This window comes from Lethenteron reissneri, chromosome 42 (genome assembly GCF_015708825.2).
Source record: "Lethenteron reissneri isolate LAM-NWPU_2019-01 chromosome 42, ASM1570882v1, whole genome shotgun sequence".
Classification (NCBI taxonomy): Eukaryota; Metazoa; Chordata; class Hyperoartia; order Petromyzontiformes; family Petromyzontidae; genus Lethenteron; species Lethenteron reissneri.
Genome location: NC_083820.1, coordinates 9,929,609 through 9,954,981, shown reverse-complemented (window position 1 = coordinate 9,954,981; position 25,373 = coordinate 9,929,609). Strand labels below are relative to the sequence as shown.

Here is a 25,373-nt window from a genome sequence, read left to right as displayed (position 1 = left end):
CGGCAGACTTTTGTTAATCTTTGAAGAAAATCCGCCACCGGTGTTAAATATTGTTTGACTTGACTCTTAAGAATTTGGCAGGGGGCAGGGCTCCGTCCACCTTCAGTCCCCCCGAGCCGACGGGGATGGTTAACGGCCTCGTTACATCAGAGGGGGCCCCTCTGCGTTTAGCCGCCAATGCGGCCGAACGGGAAAATTACCGCGACGTGGAAATTGCAGAGCGAGTCACTTTAGGGAGCCCCCTGTTGCAAATGAACGGCACGTGATTTAGCGGGGCTGTCATTGCCACCGCTGAGCCTGGTAGGAAACAATCCTCGGGTATTTCACACAAGCAGCAGACGCTAAATCTTTTGGGCGTCGAGTTTCATAACTCTTTTTCTTTAGAAAAATGGAATCACCGTGAATTTTTTTTGCGTGGAAAAAAAAGGTTTTGTCTCAAATGTACTTAAAGAATCAACGGTTTTGTTCAATCGCCTGGTACGTTTAACCATCTGGCCCAAAAAAAAAAGTATCAATGGGAGCGGGCGTTTCGCGAGGATGCCAATTTGGCTCGTGCGTGATCATTAAAGAGCGCTCCTCATTTGCAGCGACGGGAAGAATGAATCATTCGTAGCAGCCCCAGGCGAGGAGCTGGGCCTCGTGGCGTTTGACGGAGAGACTCGGCAGCTGCTCGTGACGATAACGAACGTGGGAATGGTTCCGCTGGAAAAACTTGAGCTGGACGGGGCGATGGAACGGACCCGCCAAGGTGATGCCGAAACCCCGCACCCCCTCTCCACCCCCCCCCCCCCCCCCGGGCGCGAACCGCTCGCGTGCAAATAGCCCAGGTGTTATCCGAGGTAACCCGCTACCAATGCGCACTGAAGCCGATGGTTGTAACAGGAGGGGCCCTAGGCAGATGGGGGTGGGAGCCAAGGTGGGAGAGTTCGGAAGGGGCGGTGGAGGCACCGCAATAAACATGAATTTATCATCACGCGTGCGCAATTTTAAGTTGCGCTCGCGGTGAGCGTGTTCCTCCCGAGTTCCCTCCGATGTGCACCCTCGGGGGGGCGTGGGGCAACTGGTTCTGCTTCTGTGGTGGTGGGAGAGTGAGAGGGGTCTGCTTGCAGTAGAGCAAGTAGGATGGGTTGAAGCGCCAGATCAATGCAGAGGGCTTCAGGGATCTGCCGCCCCTGGTCTCGTATTATAAGTAACCCTCAATACCCTTCTCCAAATGATGTACTTGTATATAGTGCAATATTAGCGGCTCCTTTATAAATCCTATTGTGCAAATTTGTCATTAATTAAAGCCACAGCATCACTATGTGTATTACTACCGGTTATGTCACGAAATGAAAGACAAAATGCCCACTCTTAACTTTGATTCGGCTTCACAATTCGTAAGTACTTGACATTCACATAAACGAAACAAAAGAATCAAGCTGCATACCGGGGGGGAGGACTGTGTGGCTTTATCGGGCATGGGGGGTAGTGAAACAGTCAAGGGCAATTTGTTGAACGTACAAAGAGGACCTCCCCCTTCCCCTCCCAGAACGTTAAATGCCCCTCCCCCTTAAAACTCAGCCTGGACCTGGTTTGTCTCAACTGGCTATCGCTTTTTTTTTACTGGGTAAGGCCCACTGAGCTATATAGCTCTTTTTTTCAGGACTGACCCGGCCACAAATGGTAGCTCAACGAAGTGACTCATCATGATGTGGAAATTTTTAGCAGTCGAATACTCTCAACGCATGTTGTTTCTACATGTGCATGGAATAACCGGAGGTCCCGGAAAAAAATCCACACGATCATGGGGAGCCAGACATGGAAACTCGCGATTGAACCCACGAACCTTTCGCACACCAGGCGAGGCAGTTAACATCTCGCCACCCCGGTGCGTTTGCTCGGCAGACGAGCCTTGTGAGCGGAGGGACGACACGGTGTGGGCCTGGCAGCACGAGATGTTGTCCCGGCTGCCGCTGCAGGCCGGAGAGGCCCTCACGTTCCCGCTGCACGTGCACGCGCTCATCGGCGGCACCTCGGCGGAGCAGCCGAGCCGGCAGGAGCCGCGCGGCCACGGTGAGGCCCTCGGCGGTTTTGCTTCCCCGACGTGTAACGCATTTTGCCAAGCGCCACCGCCGCCGCTGTGCGATGGCAAGCGCTGGACTTGTACGTATGTATGTATATTCTTGGTTCTTTCGGTAAAGTCACGTGACTTTACCGAAAGAACCAAGAATATGAATCCCTGCAGTCAGGAAAGCTTTAAATCGTACGTGTGTATGTTGAAGTTCTTTCGTACTGTACGTAGCCAATCGTGCTAATAAGAGGTGCAGTACTTGCAGCCTCAACCTGGCCGGTTTGATTCCATTTATCCGTTGAAACAACGGGGCCAGTTTCTCAAATCGCCTTGCCTCTATGCGCCTGACAGAATATTATAACGGGTAATGCCACAGTTTGTCAATCAGCAGGTCACGTGTGGCGTGGCAGAGCGTGGGTACGCCCACCTCTTCCAACATTTCTGGTCGAAAAGGAAGAGTAGGCCAAATACCCTGCAGAGCTGCCCTCCAGTTGGGGAGGCCCTTCTGCCGGCAATGGTGCGAGTGAGCAATTGCAATGCTGCACCTTTACCTTTAAGGGTCACAGTGGCAATTAGCGAACATAATCAGTAACTGTTCTGAAAAGAGTGTGCTGACAAGGATCCATTAAGTGTGCTTGCATTATACACGGAGACAAATACACAGGTGACCTTTGGATATAACCGGGTAAGAGACGATTAGCGCACTGCGCAATGGACCCTGCAACCTGAGTTCAGTGTTTCTGCTACGGCTGGCAATCTTGTGGCGAGTGTTCTCAACAGGTACACGGAGTAGCACCTTCACCAGCCACCACTGACTTGCGTGGTGAAGTATAGTCAAACAACGCCCATGGCTGACAATGCCTGGGCAGGGGTCTTCATCCCAGATATACTCATGTTTATTTCCATTTATTCCACGTTTAATAGTAGCAGTATGTGTAAGAAGTTATTACGTTTAAAAAAAAAAGATTTGCATCCGAGCTCCAACAATAATTGGCTGTTTAAAAAAAAATATCCACGCTTCCTGTCTAACGACTAAAACTAATGAACGATTGAGAATTTGTATTATATTCCTCTTCAAGACATTACAACAAATTTACTTTTAGGTTTGCTCATCAATGGGCTTTGGTACGGAGCTACATCAGGAACTGAAATTCAGCTCACGACGAGGCACGTGGAGCGAAGCGTCGGACACAGTGTCGAACAACACGTGGAGAGCCTTGCGCGGTGGCGCCATTTTATTTTTTTACAATTCTCGATCTATCCCAGAGGTGGCGTTGTAGAGCCTCGTGGGCTTTTGAGATCCCTCCAGGCGCGATCTCGCCACGCTCGCAGGGGAACGGCGCAACGAGCAAAAACACATCAGCGATTCCCAATTGCCCTTTTTTTTTCAAACGGTGCCCCTCCCTGGGGGCCCGGACACTATGGTTCCTACACCACCCTTGTGAGCACACGGTCACCGTTGCTGATTTATTTTCTACCTACCGTGACTTTACCGAAATAACCATAGATAATGGATTCCTGCAAGTCGCGAAAGCTTCAAATCAAGAAGGAAGAATGGCAAACTTGGACACCGCGTTTGTGTTCTAAAATGTCTGGTTCTTTTGGGTTGTTCTTCCATTCCTCCCCCTCCCCGTTTCTTCCATTTTGTCACCCAGCCCCGTTAACAACTCCCCTACCGATCGTAACCCCTGCCGTGGTAGGGCTGCGAGCCCGAACGCCTCGTTCAATCCCGAATATTTGAGGGTGCGTTGTTCTGAGCGTGTTAGACGTTACCCGTTGTTTTTCCCCTCCTTTTGAAATCCACATTGTATCCTGGGTTTTTTAATGGCAATAAATGTTGTTGGTGTATATATACACATAGTATATATACTGTGTGTGTATATATATATCTTCTTCTTTAGTGCTGCCTAACGGCGTGTGCGACTTCACGATGATATTGGTCCCGGTCTAGCACGGCGTGTAGAGTTTGTGCTGTTGTTAATTGTAGCCATGTTTTGATGTTACTGAGCCATGTCGTTTTTGGCTGTCCTGGTCGTTTTTTCCCTTCGATTTTTCCTTCCAGGATTTGCTTTAATAGCTGGTATTTGTGGTCGTTTCGGGCAATGTGGCCTAGGTAGTAACACTTCCTGCTAATGATGGTCTTCAGCAGTTGCCTGTCAGTGCCCATATCTTGCACAACTTGTGTATTGGTGGTTTTGGCTGTCCATGGGGTTTTCAGCATTCTTCGGTACAGCCACTTCTCGAAAGCTTCGAACCTTTTTGTTGCTGTAGTTGTCAGTGTCCACGTCTCTACTCCGTACAGCAAAATTGACCAGATGTAGTATACACGCAATAAATATATAAAATGGTGCCCTTCTGTCCCCCAGACTGCGAGTGCCTGAGCCGGCTTCACGGTGCGCCTGAGGAGGCCGACGGGATGAAGAGGCGAGCGGGGTCCCGAGAGCCGGCGGGGCACGTTGACACGAAAGAGCCTTTGAAGGTGAGGGACGGGGGGGGGGATGGCCACGAGGGTGGCTCTCGAGACAACCAGCCGAAACCACGGGTTTTCGCTGCCTCCAAAATCTCAACGAGTGCCCGAGGCAGCCCTGAGGCAATGCTGAGGATTCCACGTTACCTGTGGTCGGGAGGATTGGCTCCTGCGCTGGTTTTATGAGGATCGTCCCCTTCTTGAGACAACTCTTCTGTCCTGGTGAAGTCTCCCTAAGCCTTCCCGGGACATTCAAAGTCCCAGCTTTTTTGTCGGTTATGTGATGATGCATGACTCAGAACAATGTATTGACGACACGTGTAGTTATGCCATCTCCTGCTATTTGTGAGATTTTTTTTGGATCCCCATCACGTGTGTCCCGGTTTTTTGTGTGTGTGTGTATACCTCACTGGCGTCAACCCTTGTGGCGTTGCAGCCAGGGGACTGGTCATCCTTCGATGAGAGCTGTTTAGCTCAGTGGGACTTACTCGCCCAACACAAAAACAGATGTGAAGGCCGGGTCTGAGCGTGAGCTCCCCGCAAAGCGCTACTCCATTTGTAATAACCACCCCCCCCCCCCCCCGAGAGGGATAAAGGGTCAAGTGGGCCCTTGATCAGGTTTTGATCTTATAACGTTCTCCGTGTGAGGTGTGCACCTTGCCCCATGGCATCAACCAGGCTGGTATCAAGAGGGCCTCAATATGACTTCCACCGTCTGTGCCTTGATGATACAAGGCACCTGTTTGTGCCTTCCTAGGACTAGATGTACGGTTTTTCTTAATTCAGATTTTACCAGGTAAAGCCCACTGAACTATTAGCTCTTTTCAGAAGCGACCTGGACACAATTGATAGCTCAACAAAGTGGCTTATCATGTAGAAATGTAGAGCAGCTAAATATGTATCTGAGATACCAGAGCAGAAACTAATGCCCGTACATCCCTCCTCTACCACCAGCCACCCCCACCCACTGCACCCCCTCCCCCCCCCCACTGCCAATTCCACTTAACCCCAGCCCAGCTGCTCTGCCTTTCTTCCCGAGTGCAAACTCTGCAGTCCGCATGGACGGACTGACAATGACGGACTGGAACATCAGAGTGTGGTGCGTGCCGGGGTGCCGGCCTTAGCCGTGCCCTTTTCAGGTGGCATCACTGCGGCCGGATTAAGCCAGGGGCTTTGGGGAGTTAGACCCCAGGGGGCCTCGAATATTAAGCACCCCCCCCCCCCCCCGCAAAAAAAAATATACTCCTGCCTTGCTGCCTTGCAAACCTTTTAAAGCAGTCTGCATCAGCAGCAGAATGTGCTTTCCCACCTGATGACGGACGCTTGTGTTGCGCCCGAAACGTCGTGATTTATTTTATTTTATACCTACGTGACTTTACCGAAAGAACCAAAGAGTATGCCTTGCAATTGTTAAAATGCAATTCTGTAGCACGGTGATAAATCTTACATGGTAATTTGGTAATTAAATCCATAGCGGCACTGTGTGCATTATTACCAGTCGTATGCTGGAATTAAATAGTTTCTGTGAATGTTTTAAACTTTTGATTAGCTTATAATAATTCTTACATCATGTTAAAAAAAAAAAAACTCCGAACTGAAATAACAAGTGGACAGCAATGCATGCCTTTGGCATCGTCGGGGAATTGATGATGGTGGTGGTAAAGCAATCAAGGGAAGGAATGTAAATGGGCAAAGAAGCCAACCGTGCTCATCGGAGGTGCGGGACAAGGACAATAAACTTAACACAACAAAGCAGTTTTAAATAAATTAGTTTTCATTTTCGATTCAAAGCTTTCGTGACTGCAGGGATTCATCTTCTTGGTTCTTTCGGTGAAGTCACGTAGAAGGGAAATAATAAAATAAATAAAATAAAACTTAATCAAATATGTTATGTTTTATTTGTATTATTTTATTATTATAAAATAGTATTAAAATAATATTATTATTTAATTATTATAAAATAATACAAATAAAATATTTTATTATGTTTTATTTTTTTATTTTTTTATTTCCCTTCTACGTGGCTTTACCGAAAGAACCAAGAAGATAAATTAGTTTTCAATCAAGACGATTTAAAATTGCATAGCTCCAGTGGCTTCTTAATACCGGAAGGATGGGCGTTCCAGTCGGCCGTAGAAGCGCGTCTGACGGCTTGCGATGCGGTGAGCGGTGACCGCCTCAGTTCGATGGCCAGCCAAAAGCCGCTGTTGCTGCGAGACTGAGAACGTAACAGGGCAGAGACGTCATACCTGACTCACCGGCGGTCGAGAGCTGTGACGGAGCGCCGGAGTGGCAGCCAAAGGGAGCTGCACTTTGCCAAGAGGCCGTTCACTGTGGAGACGGAGCAGTTTATTAAGCTTGTGTGCGGGAGCTGTATGGAATGTTTGCATCACCACACCGTCAGAGATGGTGATGGCTTGAGGAGACCTTCTGCTAGAGCCCTTGGTCCACGAGTACATAGATCATGAATGATGATGCATGGATTTTGATGATTATGATATTGACGATGCTCTAGGCCAATATCTATAAATGATGGTAAGATCATTCTGTCGGCCGAATCTCTCTCTCTCTCTCTCGCCTACGCGCGTACGTTTCACGTGAGGAAAGATGGTTTGATGGAATCAGATGGCAGGTTGTTAGATCGGGGACCATTTTAGACCGACTCATCTTCACCTTTTGTGTCACGAGACGAACATCGACAGTGCGGGGGGCGAAGGCGAAATGCGTTAATCGCAAATTGGGATTTTCGTGTTTGTTGTTGTTGTTGTTTGGAAATGAAAGTGCTGAGCTCATGCCCTGGCACCGGCCGCCAGAACATGCCACTCGTTTCTGCTGAGGCATTGGATTTTGCACACACGCACACGCAAAGACAAAGACCACCCGTATAGCCTTAACAGACTGGTGGAGCAAGTGCTGTTCACGAGCACCTATGAAGGCCGGAACAGCACACGAGGGGGTGGATGGCCAGCAAACACGCCCGGCCGCCTTTGTCTCTCCAGTGGCGATGTTTACGCACCACACCAGATGTTCATTTGAGGCTGTTTCGACCTAGGGGAGGCCCAGGACCGGTTCAGATAATTGTCACTGGTGTTGGCCGTGAGCGGGAATCGAACTCGGGTTGCCAGGTTCGTAGCGCAGCGCGCTAACTGCTACACTACCGCTCCCCACCACACACACCGCACACACACACACACCGCACACACACCACACATACACACACACACCGCACACACACCGCACGCACAAACACCCCACACACACACTGCACACACTCACGTACCGCACACACGCAAGCACATTTTTTATATTTTGAGAGAAAGGCCATTTTTTTGTGAATCGCGTGACAGTCAAGATTGTAGCGGTATTTCTGCAGTGCTTGGATGCTAACGGTGGTGACTGTGAATCCATAAAACATGGTTTGCGTTGTGCTACTGCTGCTATGGTATGTGAAGACGTGGTTTCTGCTATCAGTGTTGGACATCTGTGAAAAAGATCTTCATAGATCATCGGATTCCTCCAGTCTAAGTAATGATCCTGATTCTGATAGTACAGTATTTCCTCGTTATTCGCGAGGGACACATTCAGCAAATTTCGCGGATAATGATATTGGCCTACGAAAAGCTATCCTTTTAATGAACGGTCTTAAATGAATGCGTAAATAAGCTATAAAATAAATGAAAATTAACTCAACGCTTTATCTCTCAACATTTTATCTCATCGCATTCTCTCATCACTTTCTTTCTCTCCTCCCTTTCTCTCGCTACAGTCGTCGTGTAGAGTTCCAGATCCAATTCGCGGATAGCCAAAACCCCGGATAGCAAGTTCGTGAATAACGAGGGAAAGCTTCACTGAGTCTCAAAACACCGTTTCTCACGAGGTTCCTGCCACGTCTTTGCAGTACGGAGCGATGTTTTGCCGTGCGTGTGATCCCAATGTAGAAGTTTGCAGGTGTTCTACTTCGTTTTTAAGCATTGGTGATGTCTGACCAACAATGGCAGTTACTGTGTATGCTTTTTTTTTAGTCGTGCAGTACAGTGGGGGAATGTGCAAACCTCCACACAGGAAGGCACCCGAGTCAGGAATCGAACCCAGGCCCCTTTGTCGCTGCGAGGCACGAGCGTGAACCATTGCGCCACCACTCTGCCTGCCCAGTGTTGGCATCCTTCAACGTTATGTTCGAGGTTATTTTCGAGGTCGTGACGCAAAGATTAATACATAATGAAGAAATTGTCGGCAATTTGACACGAACGTGCATATATATGGAACTCATTATGGTGGCTAAACTAAAGGTGCAGCCCTGCAATTCATTGCTCACACCACTGCTGGCAGAAGGGCCTCCAGTTGAGGAAGCTCTTGAGAGAGCTCCTGCAGGGGACATCCGGGCCTCGTCTTCCACGCTGGCGAGACGTGTACATATGGTGTGGTCCTTTGCCAATCCAGTGGTGGATGAAAGTCGCCCCATGTCGTGTCAAATGTGTGGGGGTTCTTTGATACTTCCCTGCGCTGATCGGTGCAGATTGGTGAGGGAGAGGGTAGTGACCACGACTGCTTCTCATCGAAGTCGCTCACTGGGTTCATTAGAACAGCACCGCTGTCCACTGGGACAGCCACACCACCTCACCAACGTGATATTACAAAATTACGTAATTATAACTATCATTATAAATAACTAACAGTTTTATTTACCAGCCATGTGGCTTATTACATGGAAATTCATAGCAGCCAAATGATCTACACGCGTGATGTTTATTCTAAATGTGGAGGGAGGGGGGGAGGGGGGAAACCGGAGGACCCGGAGAAAAATCCACACAACCACGGGGAGAGAAACATGCAAACTCCAGATATACATTCTAGATTTGAAGCTTTCGTGACTGCAAGGATTCATACTCTTAGTTCTTTCGGTAAAGTCACGTAGGTAAAAAATGAAATAAAAAATAATAATAATAAATAATAATAATAATTACTCTTTTTATTTTAATTCCAGATATACAGGCATCAGGGTCGGGATCGAGCCCCCACCACCTTCTGTATACTTTATTTTTATTTCACCGTGATTTAACCTGGGAGATAACATCTCGGCCCCATTATGTGGGGAGTCATATCTGAACTGCCCCCCCTCCCCTACCAGCCTCCCTCCCACCTTTCACCAATGCTCTAATCGCGATTGTTCACGGAAGCAAGTTTTGAAATGCATGCTGGACCAAGGCAAACGTTACAAGTCCCGGCCGTGTGTTTAATGAATCTAAGAGAACTCTCGCCGTCGCTGTCTCTGACGTCGCCGTGCGAACGGTTGGGTGTGGGTGGATGAGTTGGCGAGCCTCTATCCCGAGAGGAGGGGGCAACAGCTGCCAAGGTGTGACGATCGTTATTAAACATCGGCCGCTGAGAAGAATTTATACCTCCGTCTTGACAACGTGATGGAAAGAAAGTTTTAGGAGGGCCTGTCTAGAAATGTCCCCCTTGTTGCTGTCAGTTGAATATTAGATATTACTTTTCAAAGGTATATATTTGTTATCGCGTGAGAAATTTTTTTTTGCGTGTGAGAATGTTCCGGACAATTTGGATACTTTGTAATGTCGTCGTCGATCAAGATCCAACGGTGTAGTTTCACGATGAGGCTCGATGCCACTTTACACCAGGGTTGCCAACTGGCCTGGTTTACCCAGGAATTGTCCCTTTTTTTTAGGAGGCAGCTGCTACCTTTGAAAATCATCGGTAAATCTTTGCGGGGCCATTAAAAGTCTCAGTTTTTTTGTCATTTGCATAGCAGTAATAATCCTACTACACCACTCAAGGCAATGCATTTACGTGGTATTCTGAGACATTCTTCATCCCACGATCATCATCGGCATCATCATCAGCCGTGGTTAAATCCACTGCTGGATGAAGGCCTGCCTAAGCCACGGCCACCTCTCAGGATGCTGCCATGTAATTAACAATCCACCGAGCATCTGCACACAACACGTGTGAATGTTGAACTTATTTCACACCGTGCGCAGCCAAACGTGATAATAGTAGGACATGACCCCCCCTGTGTTTTGTACCTCTAGGGTGGCAAGTGTACTTTACACTCATCAGTACCAGGTTGTTTGTTGTCCCTTCCCCCGCACCTCCGATAGCACGGTTGGCTACGTACGGTGCGAAAGAAGTTAAATATACACACCACTCGCTCCCTTCACTTGGAGCCGCATTAATGTTTCACGAGGCCAGACAGCGCGGTTGTTAACGGCTTTTAGAGCCAATCTGCTTTCTGACATGTTTCACAACGAACGGTGTCGGTCCAACGGATTATAATTCACCCAATCGCCAGAGTCGAGCTTACATTGACACCTAATTAACAAGAGGCCTTGTCCGTAACGGCGTAATGGGAAGGAGAACTGTTTATTTCAACCACCTGCCACGAGAGGTCCTAGGGTCATATACGGCAAGCTAGAGTTGTATTCAGTTGCACCGGGTGTTATTGATTTTCTTTAATGAATAAGTCATAGTATTAATAAAAGAGTGCCCCGTACTTTTTCTCAAACCACAAACATGGCCGAGGCTAGCCCCCACAGTAGGACGTCCCCACGGGATTGGAACGAACGGTTGTACTTTGTTCTCCAAAGAAAAGTTCACGCCGCAGGCAAAGCGAAGGTAGTTGCTCGCCCATATTTCCTGTTGGCTGGGAACATTGTGAGAATTCTCCACGCTGCAGTAGCAGGGACAGTAGCAGCAGCAGAAGCGTGCATTCTACACCAAAGCGCAGTCTTGGCTCCTCGAGACCAGTCATGGGCCTAGAAGCAGGCTTCTCAGCTCTCCTCATTGGCCTTGGCCTCGGTGGTGTGGCCTCAGTGGTGTGACCTCAGTGGTGTGGCCTCGGTGGTGTGGCCTCGGTGGTGTGACCTCGGTGGTGTGGCCTCAGTGGTGTGACCTCAGTGGTGTGGCCTCAGTGGTGTGGCCTCGGTGGTGTGACCTCGGTGGTGTGGCCTCAGTGGTGTGACCTCGGTGGTGTGGCCTCAGTGGTGTGGCCTCAGTGGTGTGGCCTCAGTGGTGTGACCTCAGTGGTGTGGCCTCGGTGGTCTGGCCTCAGTGGTGTGACCTCGGTGGTGTGACCTCGGTGGTGTGACCTCAGTGGTGTGGCCTCAGTGGTGTGGCCTCGGTGGTGTGACCTCAGTGGTGTGGCCTCGGTGGTCTGGCCTCAGTGGTGTGACCTCGGTGGTGTGACCTCGGTGGTGTGGCCTCAGTGGTGTGACCTCTGTCCCCCCAGGACGTGGGCTTAGAGGCACCAGCCTTGTCATTGACCTCAGCCGAGAGGATCTGGCCTTGATTGGCCTTGACAAAGGCCTACACCTAAAAGGCCCCTGGCCGTGGCCTCGGCTTGGTTTTGCGCTTGCCGCCCTCAATCTCAGCCTTCGCCTCACGAATTCAGGCCGTGCATCTCAAGACTGCTAAGACGCGAGTCGGGTGTTGCTCTGCGGGGCCCAACTTCATCGAGTTGTTTTCTTCCTTTTTATAATAAGCAACCAATATGATCGGGTTGGTCAGAGGTAAGAGTGCAGAACACAGCTGCTGAGATCCTTGGCTGGTTAAACCGGGTTCTCAAGTGTAGCGAGGTGGTGAATTCAGCCTGGTCGCCAATGACTGCTCCAATGAAGCCCCTCACGTAAAATTTTGTTCAGCCTCAGAATTACAATTGAAAAAAATTATTTACTCTCGTGAGACAAACATCAATCTTGGTGGCGAAAAAGGTGGTTAAAGGCTGGCCCCCTACTGTGTGAACCAGAGGTTACTTGAATGGATCCCAGAAGTAGCTCTGTGCTTCCACTTCTATGGGCTATTCTCTAACGTAAAGGGTTGTGCTGCTGCACGAGAGATACGTATGTATGTTGAACTTCTTTTGCACCGTACGTAGTCGACCGTGCATGGATTCTTCATCTCGTGACGTGACGACGCCAATAGAAAAATTTGGATAAAATTGGAAATGCGCAACCGGCCTCAGTGTGGAGTTGAGTCAGAGGCTCCAAGGTGAGCAGAAGGGGTGGAGAGAGAGGCATTTTCTCCCCTAAGTATACACCCACACGTTCTGGCCTCAACCCGAGCTATACAGTTCCAAAATATTTGATAAGACAACAGCAGTATTACACGAACCATCTTGATCATTTAAATATTTTCACGAATACGACTTCGATTCTCCTTTCCTTCTCTGGGCGATTGCTGTGAGAGACGTTGAGAATTAAAAAGAATACATTTCACTGAGAATTAAGGGAGAGAGTAAGGAAATGTAATATGTATGAGATTACTTCATCAATTCAGAGTGATAGCCAGCATGCCCACATTCATGTTACTGTCGGCGTTTGTGGGTGGTGTGTTTGACATGCGAGATCCCTCTAGTGCGGTGTTCTTGATTGCAAGGCCCGCGGGCCACTTGGCTGTCCCTGGTGGCCTTTAGTGCGGCCCCTGCCATGCGGGCACGACAATACACGAATGTGAACACACCCCTTGCAGTCAGTGTGGCGGCCCTCGCACGCTGATGTCTTGTCGGCAAAAGTGCACCCCCCCCCCCCTCTGAAAAGTGTTGAAGAACAATGCCCCATATGCACTCACAAGGGCCGCTAAAACCAATCGCTCGGCAATTTATTTTTATAAAATGGAAACGCAACGCAAAATGAACAATATTGTCATTGAAAGCAAAATGCCTTCTTAGAAATGATTTGGTGGCGAGTTTAAGCGATGTGAAGTTTTTTTTTCGCGTCGACAATTCTGTACAAAGATAAAGGTGCAGCCCTGCAGTTTCCTGCTCGTGACACTCCTAGCAGAAGGGCCTCCGCTTAGGGCAAGCTCTTAGACAGCTGCCGTCAGAGGGTAGCCCGGGGCCTTACTCTTCCGCGCTGGCGAGAGTGGCTGGGAAGAGGTGGCAGTACCCACACTTTACCTCCACCAAAGACAAATATCCCCCGTGTAGCCTGAACAGACTGTTGGGGCGAGTGCTTTTACTGATAACCTAATGAAGGCCGGCTCGGCACACGAGGGAGTGGGTGGCCAACACCACGCCCTGATGCTTTTGTCTCACTTGAGGCCCAAGACCGGTTCAGATAATCGTCACTGGTGTTGGCCGTGAGCAGGAATCGAACTCGGGTCATCGGGATTGTAGCGCAGCGCGCTAACTGCTCCACCACCGCCACCACACGTGACCCGTCAATCAACTAGTTGTGACGTAATCCTGCCGAGTGGGCAGGGGCGGGAGGATTTGAGAAGCTTGGTTGTTGTTCCACCTGATGGGGCCAGGGAGATCGATTCCACCAAACGACCTCTGGATTGCAAGTCCAGTGTGCTGACCGTTACGGCGTGGCATTTTTTTCTTCCTCTCCACGATTGTATTTGACTTTAGCAAACGCAGACAAAAAGCAATTGAAATTGGATGGAAAGTGCCCTTAAGATATATACCAAAAAACACAACCCTGGCAAAAGGAAAACATTTGCGTTACTCGTAGCCCAGGGGGTTGGAGGGGGGTTTCGAGGTTAATCGTCACACGTATCCTCATTTGTTAAAGCGACAAAAACAAATTAAGGGACTTCTCACCTGTCCGGTGCGCATGACGTAATCGCCCACATGACGTTATCCCCCCACACTCTGGCCAAGTAATCGTACGCCGCCCAAAGGCTGTTTTTCACGCCGTCTCTTGTGGCAAGGGAGTAACAAAAAACACGCCAGTCAGTGTCGGAGACGCTCGGAGACGCCCGGAGGGAAACGGATCTCCAGCGTTCCGCTGCACACTGCAGTTGTATTAATCGGGATGGCCACCGGGCTTGAACTGTGAACCGCTGCAACAATTGCAACTGCATTGATGCCCAGCAGATGTCAACGTGAAGAACGGTGGGTGTTTAAATGATGAAGATGCAGCCCTATGAGTCCAGAAGACAGCAACGCACATTTTTATATCACCGTACGTACCATCCAAATGCGCTCATAAAACGAATTGCACATTGCGACAAATAACGAACCAATATGCTATATTCAACAAGTCACGTGCTACATTCAAATATGTTTGAGAGTACAATCATCGCAAAACTCCAAAGAGCTCTTATATCTTGCAGTTAGATAACCCAGGTCACGTGTGCTGGGGCTGCCCGATGCAAGCCTGAAGCTTCATTGGCGAGTTACAATAATTGGGAATAATGCTGCGAACATTTGCCACTTGTACAAAGGCTATCGCGAATGTGCCATGGTCTTTCGGCCGGGGGGGGGGGGGGGAGGCAACGCTGCTCTATGGATCTATACTCGGTTAGGTAATGAGGTCGTTTGTCATTAAATTTTTAAATTCGACAAACATTTGGGCCATTGACACCAGGGCACGTGGACCTTACTCTATTCCGAATAAGGTCATTGTAACTTTTAAACATCCACTGTGACGCAGACATAGTGTTCTATTTATACTCAAAATACTTGCCGTATTAACCAGGGTGGCTGCCGGGCATCATATAACCCGCCGTGTTGACCGTTGTGGCTGCCGGGCTCAAGCCCGCGGACCACTGCAACATGCGGGTGGCACTGGGGTTTAAATGGGTACAACCCAAAATGAGTCGATCAGATTGCATGTGGTGGGGTAAAGTGTAGTACCGCCGTATCTTTTAAGACATCTGTCGAGAATCAAAAGGATAGGACCAATATCTCCTCAAGAGGGACTCTCTCGAGCCCTTTTCGAAGCGGATTATTGCTTAAGTGAGCATTGAGGCAGTCCTGAGCCAGTACTGGAAATTCCTCATTCCCATGGCGAGGACGAGTGCATCCACAGGACAACCACTGTTAACTTTCCTACAATGTGGTGCTTGTTTTTCATCGCCCCTGGATGGGTAATGGGGTTGGGTCAAGCCCCAATTAGGAGTTGAACCTTACAATTTAGAGCTGCTCACTCTACAAGTTGAGCAGCCGTACGGCCCTCATGTTTTCTTTCTCTTCAGTCGATATTACTCTCTGAGTTCAGAGGTGAAAGTTAGTTCAGGTGAGTAGCCACAGGGGCATCGCCGCTGCCACGGGTGAGGTTACAGAGACCTCGCCCATTGAGGCAGTACTTCCTGCACGTCTCGCCCACCACACATTCCACTGAGATTGCATCGCACGTGTCACTCTGTGGCCAGCACCTGTGTCAGCAGCAGCCCTCGTGAGCGAGTGAGTGAGTGTGTGCGCGTGAGTGTATGCGCGTGTCGCTGCACTACGAACCTGGCGACCCGGGTTCGATTCCAGCTCACGACAAACACCAGTGACGATTATCTGAACCGGTCCTGGGCCTCCCCTAGGTCGACTCAGCCTCAAATGAGTACCTGGTGCGGTGTGTAAACATCGCTAGCACTGGGGAGACAAAGGCGGTCGGGCGTGGTGCTGGCCACCCACCCCCTCGTGTACCGTGCCGGCCTTCATAGGTGCTCGCTAACAGCACTTGCCCCTACAGTTTGTTAAGGCTACACGGGGGATCTTTGTATGCGCGTGTGTGTATGTGCGCGTGTGCGGTAGCGTTACTGGGGGGGGGGGGGCTTTTGAGGGTGGCTGCGCTGCGAGTGTTACCAAAATTCTAGATTTGAAGCTTTCGTGACTGCAAGTCACGTAGGTAAAAAATGAAATTAAAATTAATAAAAAATAAAACAATAAAATCACGACGTTTCGGAGGCAACACAAGTCCCCGTCATCAGGTGGGACCGTCACAGCCAGATTTGCTGCACTTAATTTTTTACCTACGTGACTTTACCGAAAGAACTAAGAGTATGTTACCAAAAAGCCTATTCCAAGAAAGCAGAATGGACACATGAAGCCAGGGCAAATGTGCGCACGGCTATCTCCCGCAGTGTGAAACAATTGACCCACTTACTCACGTGGGGAAAGCCATATGTCGTGTGGCAGTGTTTAAAATAGAACTGCTGCTTGATGATATCTTTTGACAAATAAAGGATGACCCAAAAGTCAGGACAGGTATTATGTGTATTTTAACAAATCACATCACGTTATTTCATTTCTTGACTTGAAGCTTTCGTGACTGCAGGAATTCATACTCTTTGGGTCTTTCGGTAAAGTCATGTAGATAGAAAAATAAAATAAAAAATCACGGACGATTGCTTGTGTTGTGATCAAAACGTCGTGATTTTTATTTATTATTTTTCTATCTACGTGACTTTACCGAAATATAATCAAAGAGTATAGTTATTTCAGTTGTTTGAACAAATGTTCAAATTCACTGCCAGCAACATTCATGCGTGCATGAATTCTCTTTTGAAATCAACTTTAGGACTTAGTTTTAATATTACATTTATCAATTATGGTTGGTCTCGATTCATTAATTCAGGGTTCTTGGTCGAGTTTTGTAAATTATGAATTTGAGGTGACCCCACAGGAAAATGAAACATCATTATTAATAATGACATAGATAAAATAGTAAGTTAAGGGGAAAAAAACGATTACAATGTTTTGATGCCAGTGTTAAAACGACCCGATGTGTCCTGAATTTTGGGCCACCCCCTGAATAATGTTGAGGCTGGGTGACTCAGAGGTCAGAGTGCTGAGCTTGCACCGCTCACTGTCTGGTGATTCAACCAGGTTCTCACATGCAATGAAGCTGGTGGTCTCAGCTGGGGCACCAACAACTCCACAAACACATGTAAGGGTTCTGAAACAAGCTGAACATGCGTACATAAAATATCAGTTTCACACCCAGGCTTTAGCGACCAATATTATCCATAATCGAGAGGTTTTTTTGTTGGGTTAGCGCGCGTAAATATACCTGTGTCGTTAAACCCGCCACCACCCGACACAGCCAATTAGTAAGGTTCGTCACGTAAACAAAACAATGGCAATTCGTTATTAATTCAGCGCGCCGGTGTGTTGGAGAATAAACGCACAACATCTACAAACAAAAGAAAATGCATCGGTTTGATGGTCACTCAACGAACATTACCCCTCTGTAGCGGGGTCAGGATGGGGATGGTGCTACCCCGCGGGCATGTGTGGGTAGAGAGGTCACTGGAAGAGATGTTCGCAGCCGCCTGTGCAGGAGCCGGTGTCCAACACGCGTGTTCGTTTGTTTGGCGCTACGCTGCGTTTCGCGAGGTCACCTCAACACCGCGCGCGCTCCCCCGTGCGGGTGTGGGGGGGGCGCGGGGGTTAACGGTACTTAGCTTCATAATTAAAGCACACACCCCATTGTTGATGGCTTAATGTGACATCGATAGTGGGCAACAGGCGAAACACAGAGGCATGGGGGGTAGCACGTGCTGTCTCCGAGCTGCAACTGTGCTCTGGGGCAGCGTGAGAGCTCACTAGATCGCTCGCGCTATTGTTACGTTTGCTTTAAGTGCACGCACCTGCGTTGATTAATTGTCATCTGGAAAACATCGCCACGGGCGTTCGGGGAGGGCAAGAAGAAAAGAAAACAACACACAGCTGCTCATGCTGCAGACTTGCAACGAGCTTCATCCCGTGCTCTCGATGAGCGCGTTTGGCTCGGGTACGGTGCGAAAGAAGTTCAACATTAATACGTACATGTCAACGTTCACCTGTATGGAGCATAGACCGTCACGCGAACTCCAGCCATCCTGTTATCATTATATATTATTACAAACTTTAACAGTGTTGTTTGACTTTTTTTCTCGGCAACCGTGGTTTTAAAAAATGATCACGGAGGGTTGAGCGACTGCCGCCATAGCTTTGAAATGATTTCCTCTCGGAACAGCAGTCACTTGCGCTGGGCTGCCACCTGAAACGACGGACCACGCATCTCGACTGCACGTAAAAAAAGTTCTACCAGTGCAGACCTATGATCGTTTTAGAGTTCAGTAGGAAAGTGGTACAATGGGTGCTTAAGGAGTAAATAATGTCGTATACACGTCTGGGTTAATTTAGCAGCCAGCAGCCCTCCTGCACCCCCCTCTCAGTCTTTCATCTCCTGTTCCGTCCATTAACCCAAGATCATTGCTGTTTAATAGAATCACCCGATTCCTTTGATACGTTGCCATCTCGGTCCCAACGTTCTCACGCCGTGTTCCACGCATTCGCCACTTTCGCCGCCTTTCTCTTTGCGAGCGTGGGTTGCAGATGAATAATTGAAAGACGCATGTGCAAGAGTTTTTATATTTTTTTTATTCAAATGTTTTTTTTGGTAGGGGGGGGTTTTGACTGTCAGTCACATTAAACGTACGCGGGTCCGCAGCTGCCGCCGCACGCGGAACAGCGACGGAATAATGGAGTCGCGAACATGTGCGTGGCGTGCGCGCTCATATTGTTGTTGAGCACGCACGAAGAAACTCGAAGGGGGGGCTTTGCCCAGCGCTAATTGGCGGAGCGAGCCACCAGAAGGAGTTGAAAAGAAAAATTGGAGCGGTCATTTATGTTCTTGTTTGCGGCAAATAGGGGGGACCTCCCGAATCCAATAACGTTTTGCCATTTAACGACAAAGGGAGGACATTATACGCTTATTATAAGTCAACCGCATGTGGCTTCGACGACGCCGATCGTGATGGGAGAGAAGGGGACGGAGGCCGGCAGCTGCCATTACACAAAGGTGGCCCTCGCGAACGCGAAACAAATAATTTATTCACGAAGCCCCTAACTTCAAATCGCTCCCCGCAGTTTTGTGTTTTAATAACAACACAATTGACCGCGCGCTCGTCTCTGGGAACCAAAGTGCATTTGCTGCGTCTACGCCGGTTAATGAGACTTGCTGACCAGATCGCCTCCCCCGAGGCCAGCGCCGTTCCCAAAACGGAGTGTAAGCGGCCGCTGTGTGTGGCGTGCTGGGTTCTCCTGACTCTACACCCTCGCCTCTATTAAGAGTCCCCACCCCCCACCCCCGTGCACTTTGACACTTCCCTCCCCACCCCACAACAACAGTTGCCACCACGCGAAGTTTGTGTTTAATTATGTCGGCGCGATGTTGAATTGTTTGGATTTTGCGGCGGAGCCGATTTGTGTCGAATAGTAGTGGTGTTTGAATCCATAAAAGGGGGGCCACATGTTCCTCCTTACAGAAGTCGGGGGGTGTCCGTGCAATTGTATAGGCCGCAGGTAAAGTGCGCGAAAGTATATACGAGCACAGATGCAACAAAACTGGGGTGCATTGGCGAGTTGGTGTATAAGCATTGCGTGACATTCTTTTTTTACTTCCAGTTATTCGCAAACTGCAGATCAGGTGGGAAAATTGAGCCCTCTCCCGTGTGGAGGGCAAAGGTCACTCGGAGGAATCTCAGAGGTAGCTCTGTGATATCCGCTTCTGTGGACGACTCTCTTAAAAGAAAGAGTCGCCCTGCTCGACCAGAGCTCTGCGAGCACAATACAATTGGGATATAATCCGGAAGAATTTACTTAAAGAAAATTGGTACCATATGACGCGTTGGAAACTTGACACTCAATCATGACCGATTTGTCAAATCACAATTGCTTCCGAGAATGATCTTCTTCCATGTCTATGGCAGTTGTTCACCGGCATGGCAGTAACCTCGTTTTCCGTCATTGCTTAATTCTTGATCAGAACACAATAATTACTGCAATTCATAGGCCTTTTCATCTTCTTGGTTCTTTCGGTAAAGTCACGTAGAAGGGAAGTAATAAAATATGACTTTCATCTTCTTGGTTCTTTCGGTAAAGTCACGTAGAAGGGAAGTAATATTTTATTACTTCCCTTCTACGTGACTTTACCGAAAGAACCAAGAAGATGAATCCCTGCAGTCACGAAAGCTTTAAATCGAAATCATAGGCCTTTATCAACCCGCAGTGAGTGACGTCCTGCCCATGCCATGTCGAACATGGGCATGGTTTGACCATACTTCCCCAAAGTTAGCCAGTGCTGGTTGGTGAAGGGGACGATGTGGGGGAGGTATCAGTCCCGGTTCAGACGTCAGTTGCCACTGAACCACTGGACCACTGCTCCTCCACCACCCAAAATACAAACATATCGGTTATGAACTCTTGCCTAGGCAAAGGTGCAGCCCTGCAACATTATTTTCTCTATGCCAATGCTGGCAGAAAGGCCTTCCCTCGAGGAAGCCCCAGAAAGTCCTTTTCAAAAGTTTTTGGCCAACTCTTCCACGTTGGCCAGACGTCTCGAATTGTGCGAGTACCCACACTTTACCCCACCAACGCACGACCTACCGATTTATACTGCTGAGTGGACAAAGGTGGAGGGCGGGTTTCAGAAACTTGCACCGATGTTTCTACTGCCGCGCCGGGAGATCGAACCGGCCACCTCTGGACTTGCAAGTGCAGTGCGCTTACCATTATACCGTGGCAGCTTGAATGCTTAGAGACACGATTGCAGTTACGAAAACTGGCTCGCATGCATACGCCTTGATGCAAGTGAACAGATTTCGGCGCAGATGGTAATGGAGAAGATGCGATGATTTTGGGATCCAACTGGGTTAGGGCGCAGATCTTTTTATAGAGAGCTGCAATGGTGGGTACAGGCCCATCCGGCTGCTCGGGCCGTGTGTTTCTCCTTGTGTTAGTTGGGGGAGGGGGGGAAGCGTGAAAAATAGCGCAACAATGGTAAACCATCGTCGCTTTCGTTGGTTTATTCACAGCAATCTGTTGTAAGCTGGACTGGATGAATCTGTCTCTTTACGCGCCCCCCCTCCCTCTTCTCTCGCCATCACGGCGCCATGCATCACATCCAGTAGCCGCTTACCCTGATTTGTGGTGAGTGGAATCACGATTCCGTGATTGAACGGGTAGAGACGCAGCCCTGAAATGGCTTTCTCATTCCTCTGCCGGCAGTGGATGGGCATCCTTCACCGCTCGGCAACTGTAACTATCAACTATTTTTTATTTTACCAGGTCAGGCCCACTGAGCTATATAGCTCATTTTGAGAAGCGACCTGGTCACAAAATGATAGCTCAACGAAGTGGCTTATCACGTGGAACTTTATAGCAGCCAAATATTCTAAACGCACGTTGATTCTAAATTTGGAGGGAAAAAAATCGGAGGACCACGCGACCATAGGGAGAACATGCAAACTCGAAATACATCGGCGTTAGGGTCAGGATCGAACCCACGACTTCTGACATACGAGGCGAGGTCATTAACGTCTCGCCACCGTGGTGCCCCCATTTTCTGCGGCAGCGTCCGAATAAAAAATAAAATACTTTATCGTTCACAGGATTGGTTGTTTTTTAATTCATTAATTTGTTAATTGCAAAAAAGCAACCTTGAACGAATCGCAAAACAAAACGTGAATCACAGTAATCGGGAATGGCTACGCCATACGATGTGGTTATGGCTGGGATGATGGGGGCATGTGTGCAGGTGGCTTAACAGTTGTGACGAATGATCAAATAAGTAACCAATAGGTTTTACCCTTTCTGGAAATAAAACAAGTGTTAAGATGTTCAAACACCAAATAGATGCCCTTTGCAAGGAATCAAGTCTGCAGTAACCACACACGGAACTTGTGGTGAACATGCAAACAAACGTGCTCTGATACAGGTAGGAAACTCCTGGTTACACCAGCCCACAGGGGATTATTGTGTCCGTCCGTCCGTCGTGCATCCAAAAATGGGAGGGGTGGGGCTGGGTGGAGAGGGGAGGGTGGGGAGGGGCTGGGTGGGGCTGGGTGGGGAGGGGCTTGTCACCCCGTGGTGCCCTTATATAACTCAACGTTTAACCTACTCACGCCGGCTTTTGCCCGCCCTCACAGTCGGTCATATTTTCGTAATACACCACGCCGCCGTTGACCCTGGCCATTGACCGAGCAACCCAACGTTCCTACCAGCTCCCTCCGCAGGAATGTGTTAATTATAGACGCATTGTCTTTGAAACTGATTGGCCTATACCAGAGACAGCCTTCTTTGTGGCCTAGTCTCACCAGTGTGTCACACCAGAGAATGTCCCAAGGCGAACGGTACATAGACAATGCACGTATCAGAGCATTTATAGCTCGGGGTGAACAGCTATATCATGGGACCTTTTTTCCAGGATCAACGTATGAAAAATAAGAATAGTTTTTACCATATTTAGGATAATAGGCATGCCCGGATAATTTTCCATCATGAACCCTGAGTGCTCCAGAAGGAACCCAATTGCTTTATTTTTTTTATCCAGTTTGACGGCAATCATCATCACCCTCATCATCATCATCACATTTATCTCTACCACGCCTCCTACATTACATTACATCTGGAGAGCACAAATACGTTTTTAGAGATAAAAAAAAAAACTCGTTCAGGAAGTGATGTGTGGTAAAAATACAATGTTAAAACTAAACATCGGAAAGACGATATATGTTCATCAAAATAATTAAAGTTGAAACGTTAACCGGGCCTTTAGTGTTCCGGTTGTTTTTATGTCCACTCCAATAGCGTTAATTCACGCGCGCCTTCTAAAAATAATCTGCCGTTTTAATTTCGTCTTTAAATTGATGAACTGCGGTTGCGTCGGTCACAATCCGAGTTTGTGGGGGGGGGGGGGGGGGGTTGTGTTTTTCACCGGCCAGTAATGAGAAGATCATTTCACTTGTGAGGTTATGGCGACATTGCGCCTCATATTACCAATGTACTCGCGCAAACAATAGCGGGGAAAGTGCGGAGGAAGAAGCGTTAAGCAAAGTACCAATGAATACGGCGTAGTTAAACAGCCCTAGTCTGGTCTGAAGAATGCATTTCTGTATTTGTGGATAGAGAGAGTGGCAGAAAATCGCTATGCGCAAGATAATTTAAATGCGCGCATGCGTTTTGGTGCAATGAAGTGTTGTTGTTGGTTGTTGTTTATCACAGAGAATGTGCTCTTCAAAAAGGAGACAGTTCCACTGAGCTATAAATGATCGTCATTGTTAATTCCAGCAAAAATAATTCTTGCGCGCGCCTCAGGCAGGATTTTCGTCATATTTTTAGCGCGGAGTGAAGATGTCGGCGAGTTTAATGTCAATGGGAGTTTGCGGTGGATCTGCACACGTCCAGATTAACGTGGCACAAACGGTAAATTGTTGCCCACAAATCTGGACTGTGTACGGGGCATATTCAATGAGAACCTGAAAACAAACACACACACCCATACACACACCCCACCGCAACATTGTAATCCATTGGATGAAATCAAGTCTGGCCGGACAATATTTCACGTAACGCTTAATAGTTCCATTTTATCTTATTAATTTATCTTGTCCCGTCGCAAAGTGAAGACGGCTCAAACGTGCAGCTTGCGATCGCGCAGTTTGACAAAAGCAGCTCTGAACCCGCATTAGGAGATCGTTTTTTTAAAGATAAGCTTGTTGGTGACGTCATGCCGGAGTGAGCTGCTCCCTTGAGTGACCTCCTCACCAACCACTTGTCTTGAAGCACCTTTTTATTTTTACTAAAATATATAAATTTTCTTTACTCTGAACACTCCCTTTACCCATTAAACATCATAGGCGGTAAAGGAGCAGTAGGAGCAGGAAACAGGGTAGGCTTGGGCCTGCCTTGCAGCGCCATGTTTTATCACTATGTAATGCGGGTGTAAATGGGCGGGGCGGATATGACGATCCGAGGGGGAGGAGTCAGGGTCACGTGGGGGAGAAGTTATAGCGGGGAGACAGGAAGCTATCTGGGTCAGTCGGGGGAGTGAAGGGTGGTGAACACGTTGGGTGGTCGCCGTGCCTCAGCCTGGTGGCTGAGGGGCTCATGGCGGCGCCAGCCAGCGGGGTGGAAGAGAGAGTGGAGGATTGAGGTTGGAGATGGCGAGATAGCCACAGAGGCCACGAAGGGCTGAGGTAGGAGATGGCGAGATAGCCACAGAGGCCACGAAGGGCTGAGGTAGGAGATGGCGAGATAGCCACAGAGGCCACGAAGGGCTGAGGTAGGAGATGGCGAGATAGCCACAGAGGCCACGAAGGGCTGACGTTGGGAGGTGGCGAGATCGCCACGCACGGAGGAACAGGGAGCAGCGATGGAGCTGCTGTGAGAGCAGCCAGAGGGCTGCACCAAGAGCCTGCAGCGGAGCTGCAGGAACGCGGAGGGCTACGGGAGCGAAGGCAGCTGTGGAGCTGCCAGGCAGAGAGTCTCAGGAGGAGTGCCGTGAGGGAAGGAGAACGTGAACCCAAATAAAGGACAGAGACAGAGAGAAGCGTCTGAGTCCTTTTATTACAACTACACTCCGTCTCCCCCCTGAGTTATTTGGTGCCTCCTCCTCCCTCTTTCTCCTTCTCTCCTCCACCGGCTCCCCCCGATGTCAGGGAAAGATCCTTACCCCCTCCCCCCCAGATCAGGCCCAACGGTAATTGCTGTCAGGAACATCAGTCTACTCACTCCCCCTCAAGCCTAATGGAAGGGGTTGAGGGAAGAGCAAGGAATGGGGCCATCATGTATGCCAGGAAGCATCTCCCAGCTGCATTTAAGACCATCCAACTACAGGTCAGTCCCCCCTACGGCATCTGAAGTCATAGTGCAGGCTTTCTGAGTGGGTCGAAGGGAAAGCACGGCCGACATGGAGACAAATCAAGCCACCTAACCTTGCCCCTCCTCATCCACCTGATAAAACAGAGTGGAGGCGAACAGCATCCTCGCAACTGTCAGGAGCTTAAAAGGCCGAGGCATACAAATCCAGGGTTCCAAGGCCTTCATTTCCCCGGGCCTGACGCAGCTAGACTCCAAGCGGCGGGCACTTTGCTCTGCATATACAATGACCAGGGGAAGAGAGAGGGAGTGAGGACGCAGCTCCTATAACCTGCCAAGCTCAGGGTCCACCTGAACGGGAAGCACCTAGTCTTCACCAACTCCAGATAGGCGATGAGCAATAAGGAGATCCAGGACCTGCTGCAGGGACCGCTTGGAGACTAGGGGAGAGAGCATAACCCGCTGTGACACACCTAGGCATGGCACGAAGAGTGAGCCGGTGGGAACAGCATGTCGTCCCCAAGCCTTATGCA

The 25,373-nt window shown here is 49.0% G+C and overlaps 1 protein-coding gene across 2 annotated transcripts in view; it reads left to right on the top strand.

Annotated features, from left to right (window-relative positions):
- Positions 1-25,373, top strand: part of LOC133352997 (trafficking protein particle complex subunit 9-like) — a 108,701-nt gene that overhangs the window by 19,632 nt on the left and 63,696 nt on the right. For both annotated transcript variants that reach the window (XM_061569059.1, XM_061569058.1), the window contains exons 14-16: positions 588-748; positions 1,888-2,055; positions 4,420-4,532. In XM_061569059.1, coding sequence (XP_061425043.1) covers positions 588-748; positions 1,888-2,055; positions 4,420-4,532 — 442 coding nt within the window. The remainder of the gene's footprint in view (positions 1-587; positions 749-1,887; positions 2,056-4,419; positions 4,533-25,373) is intronic.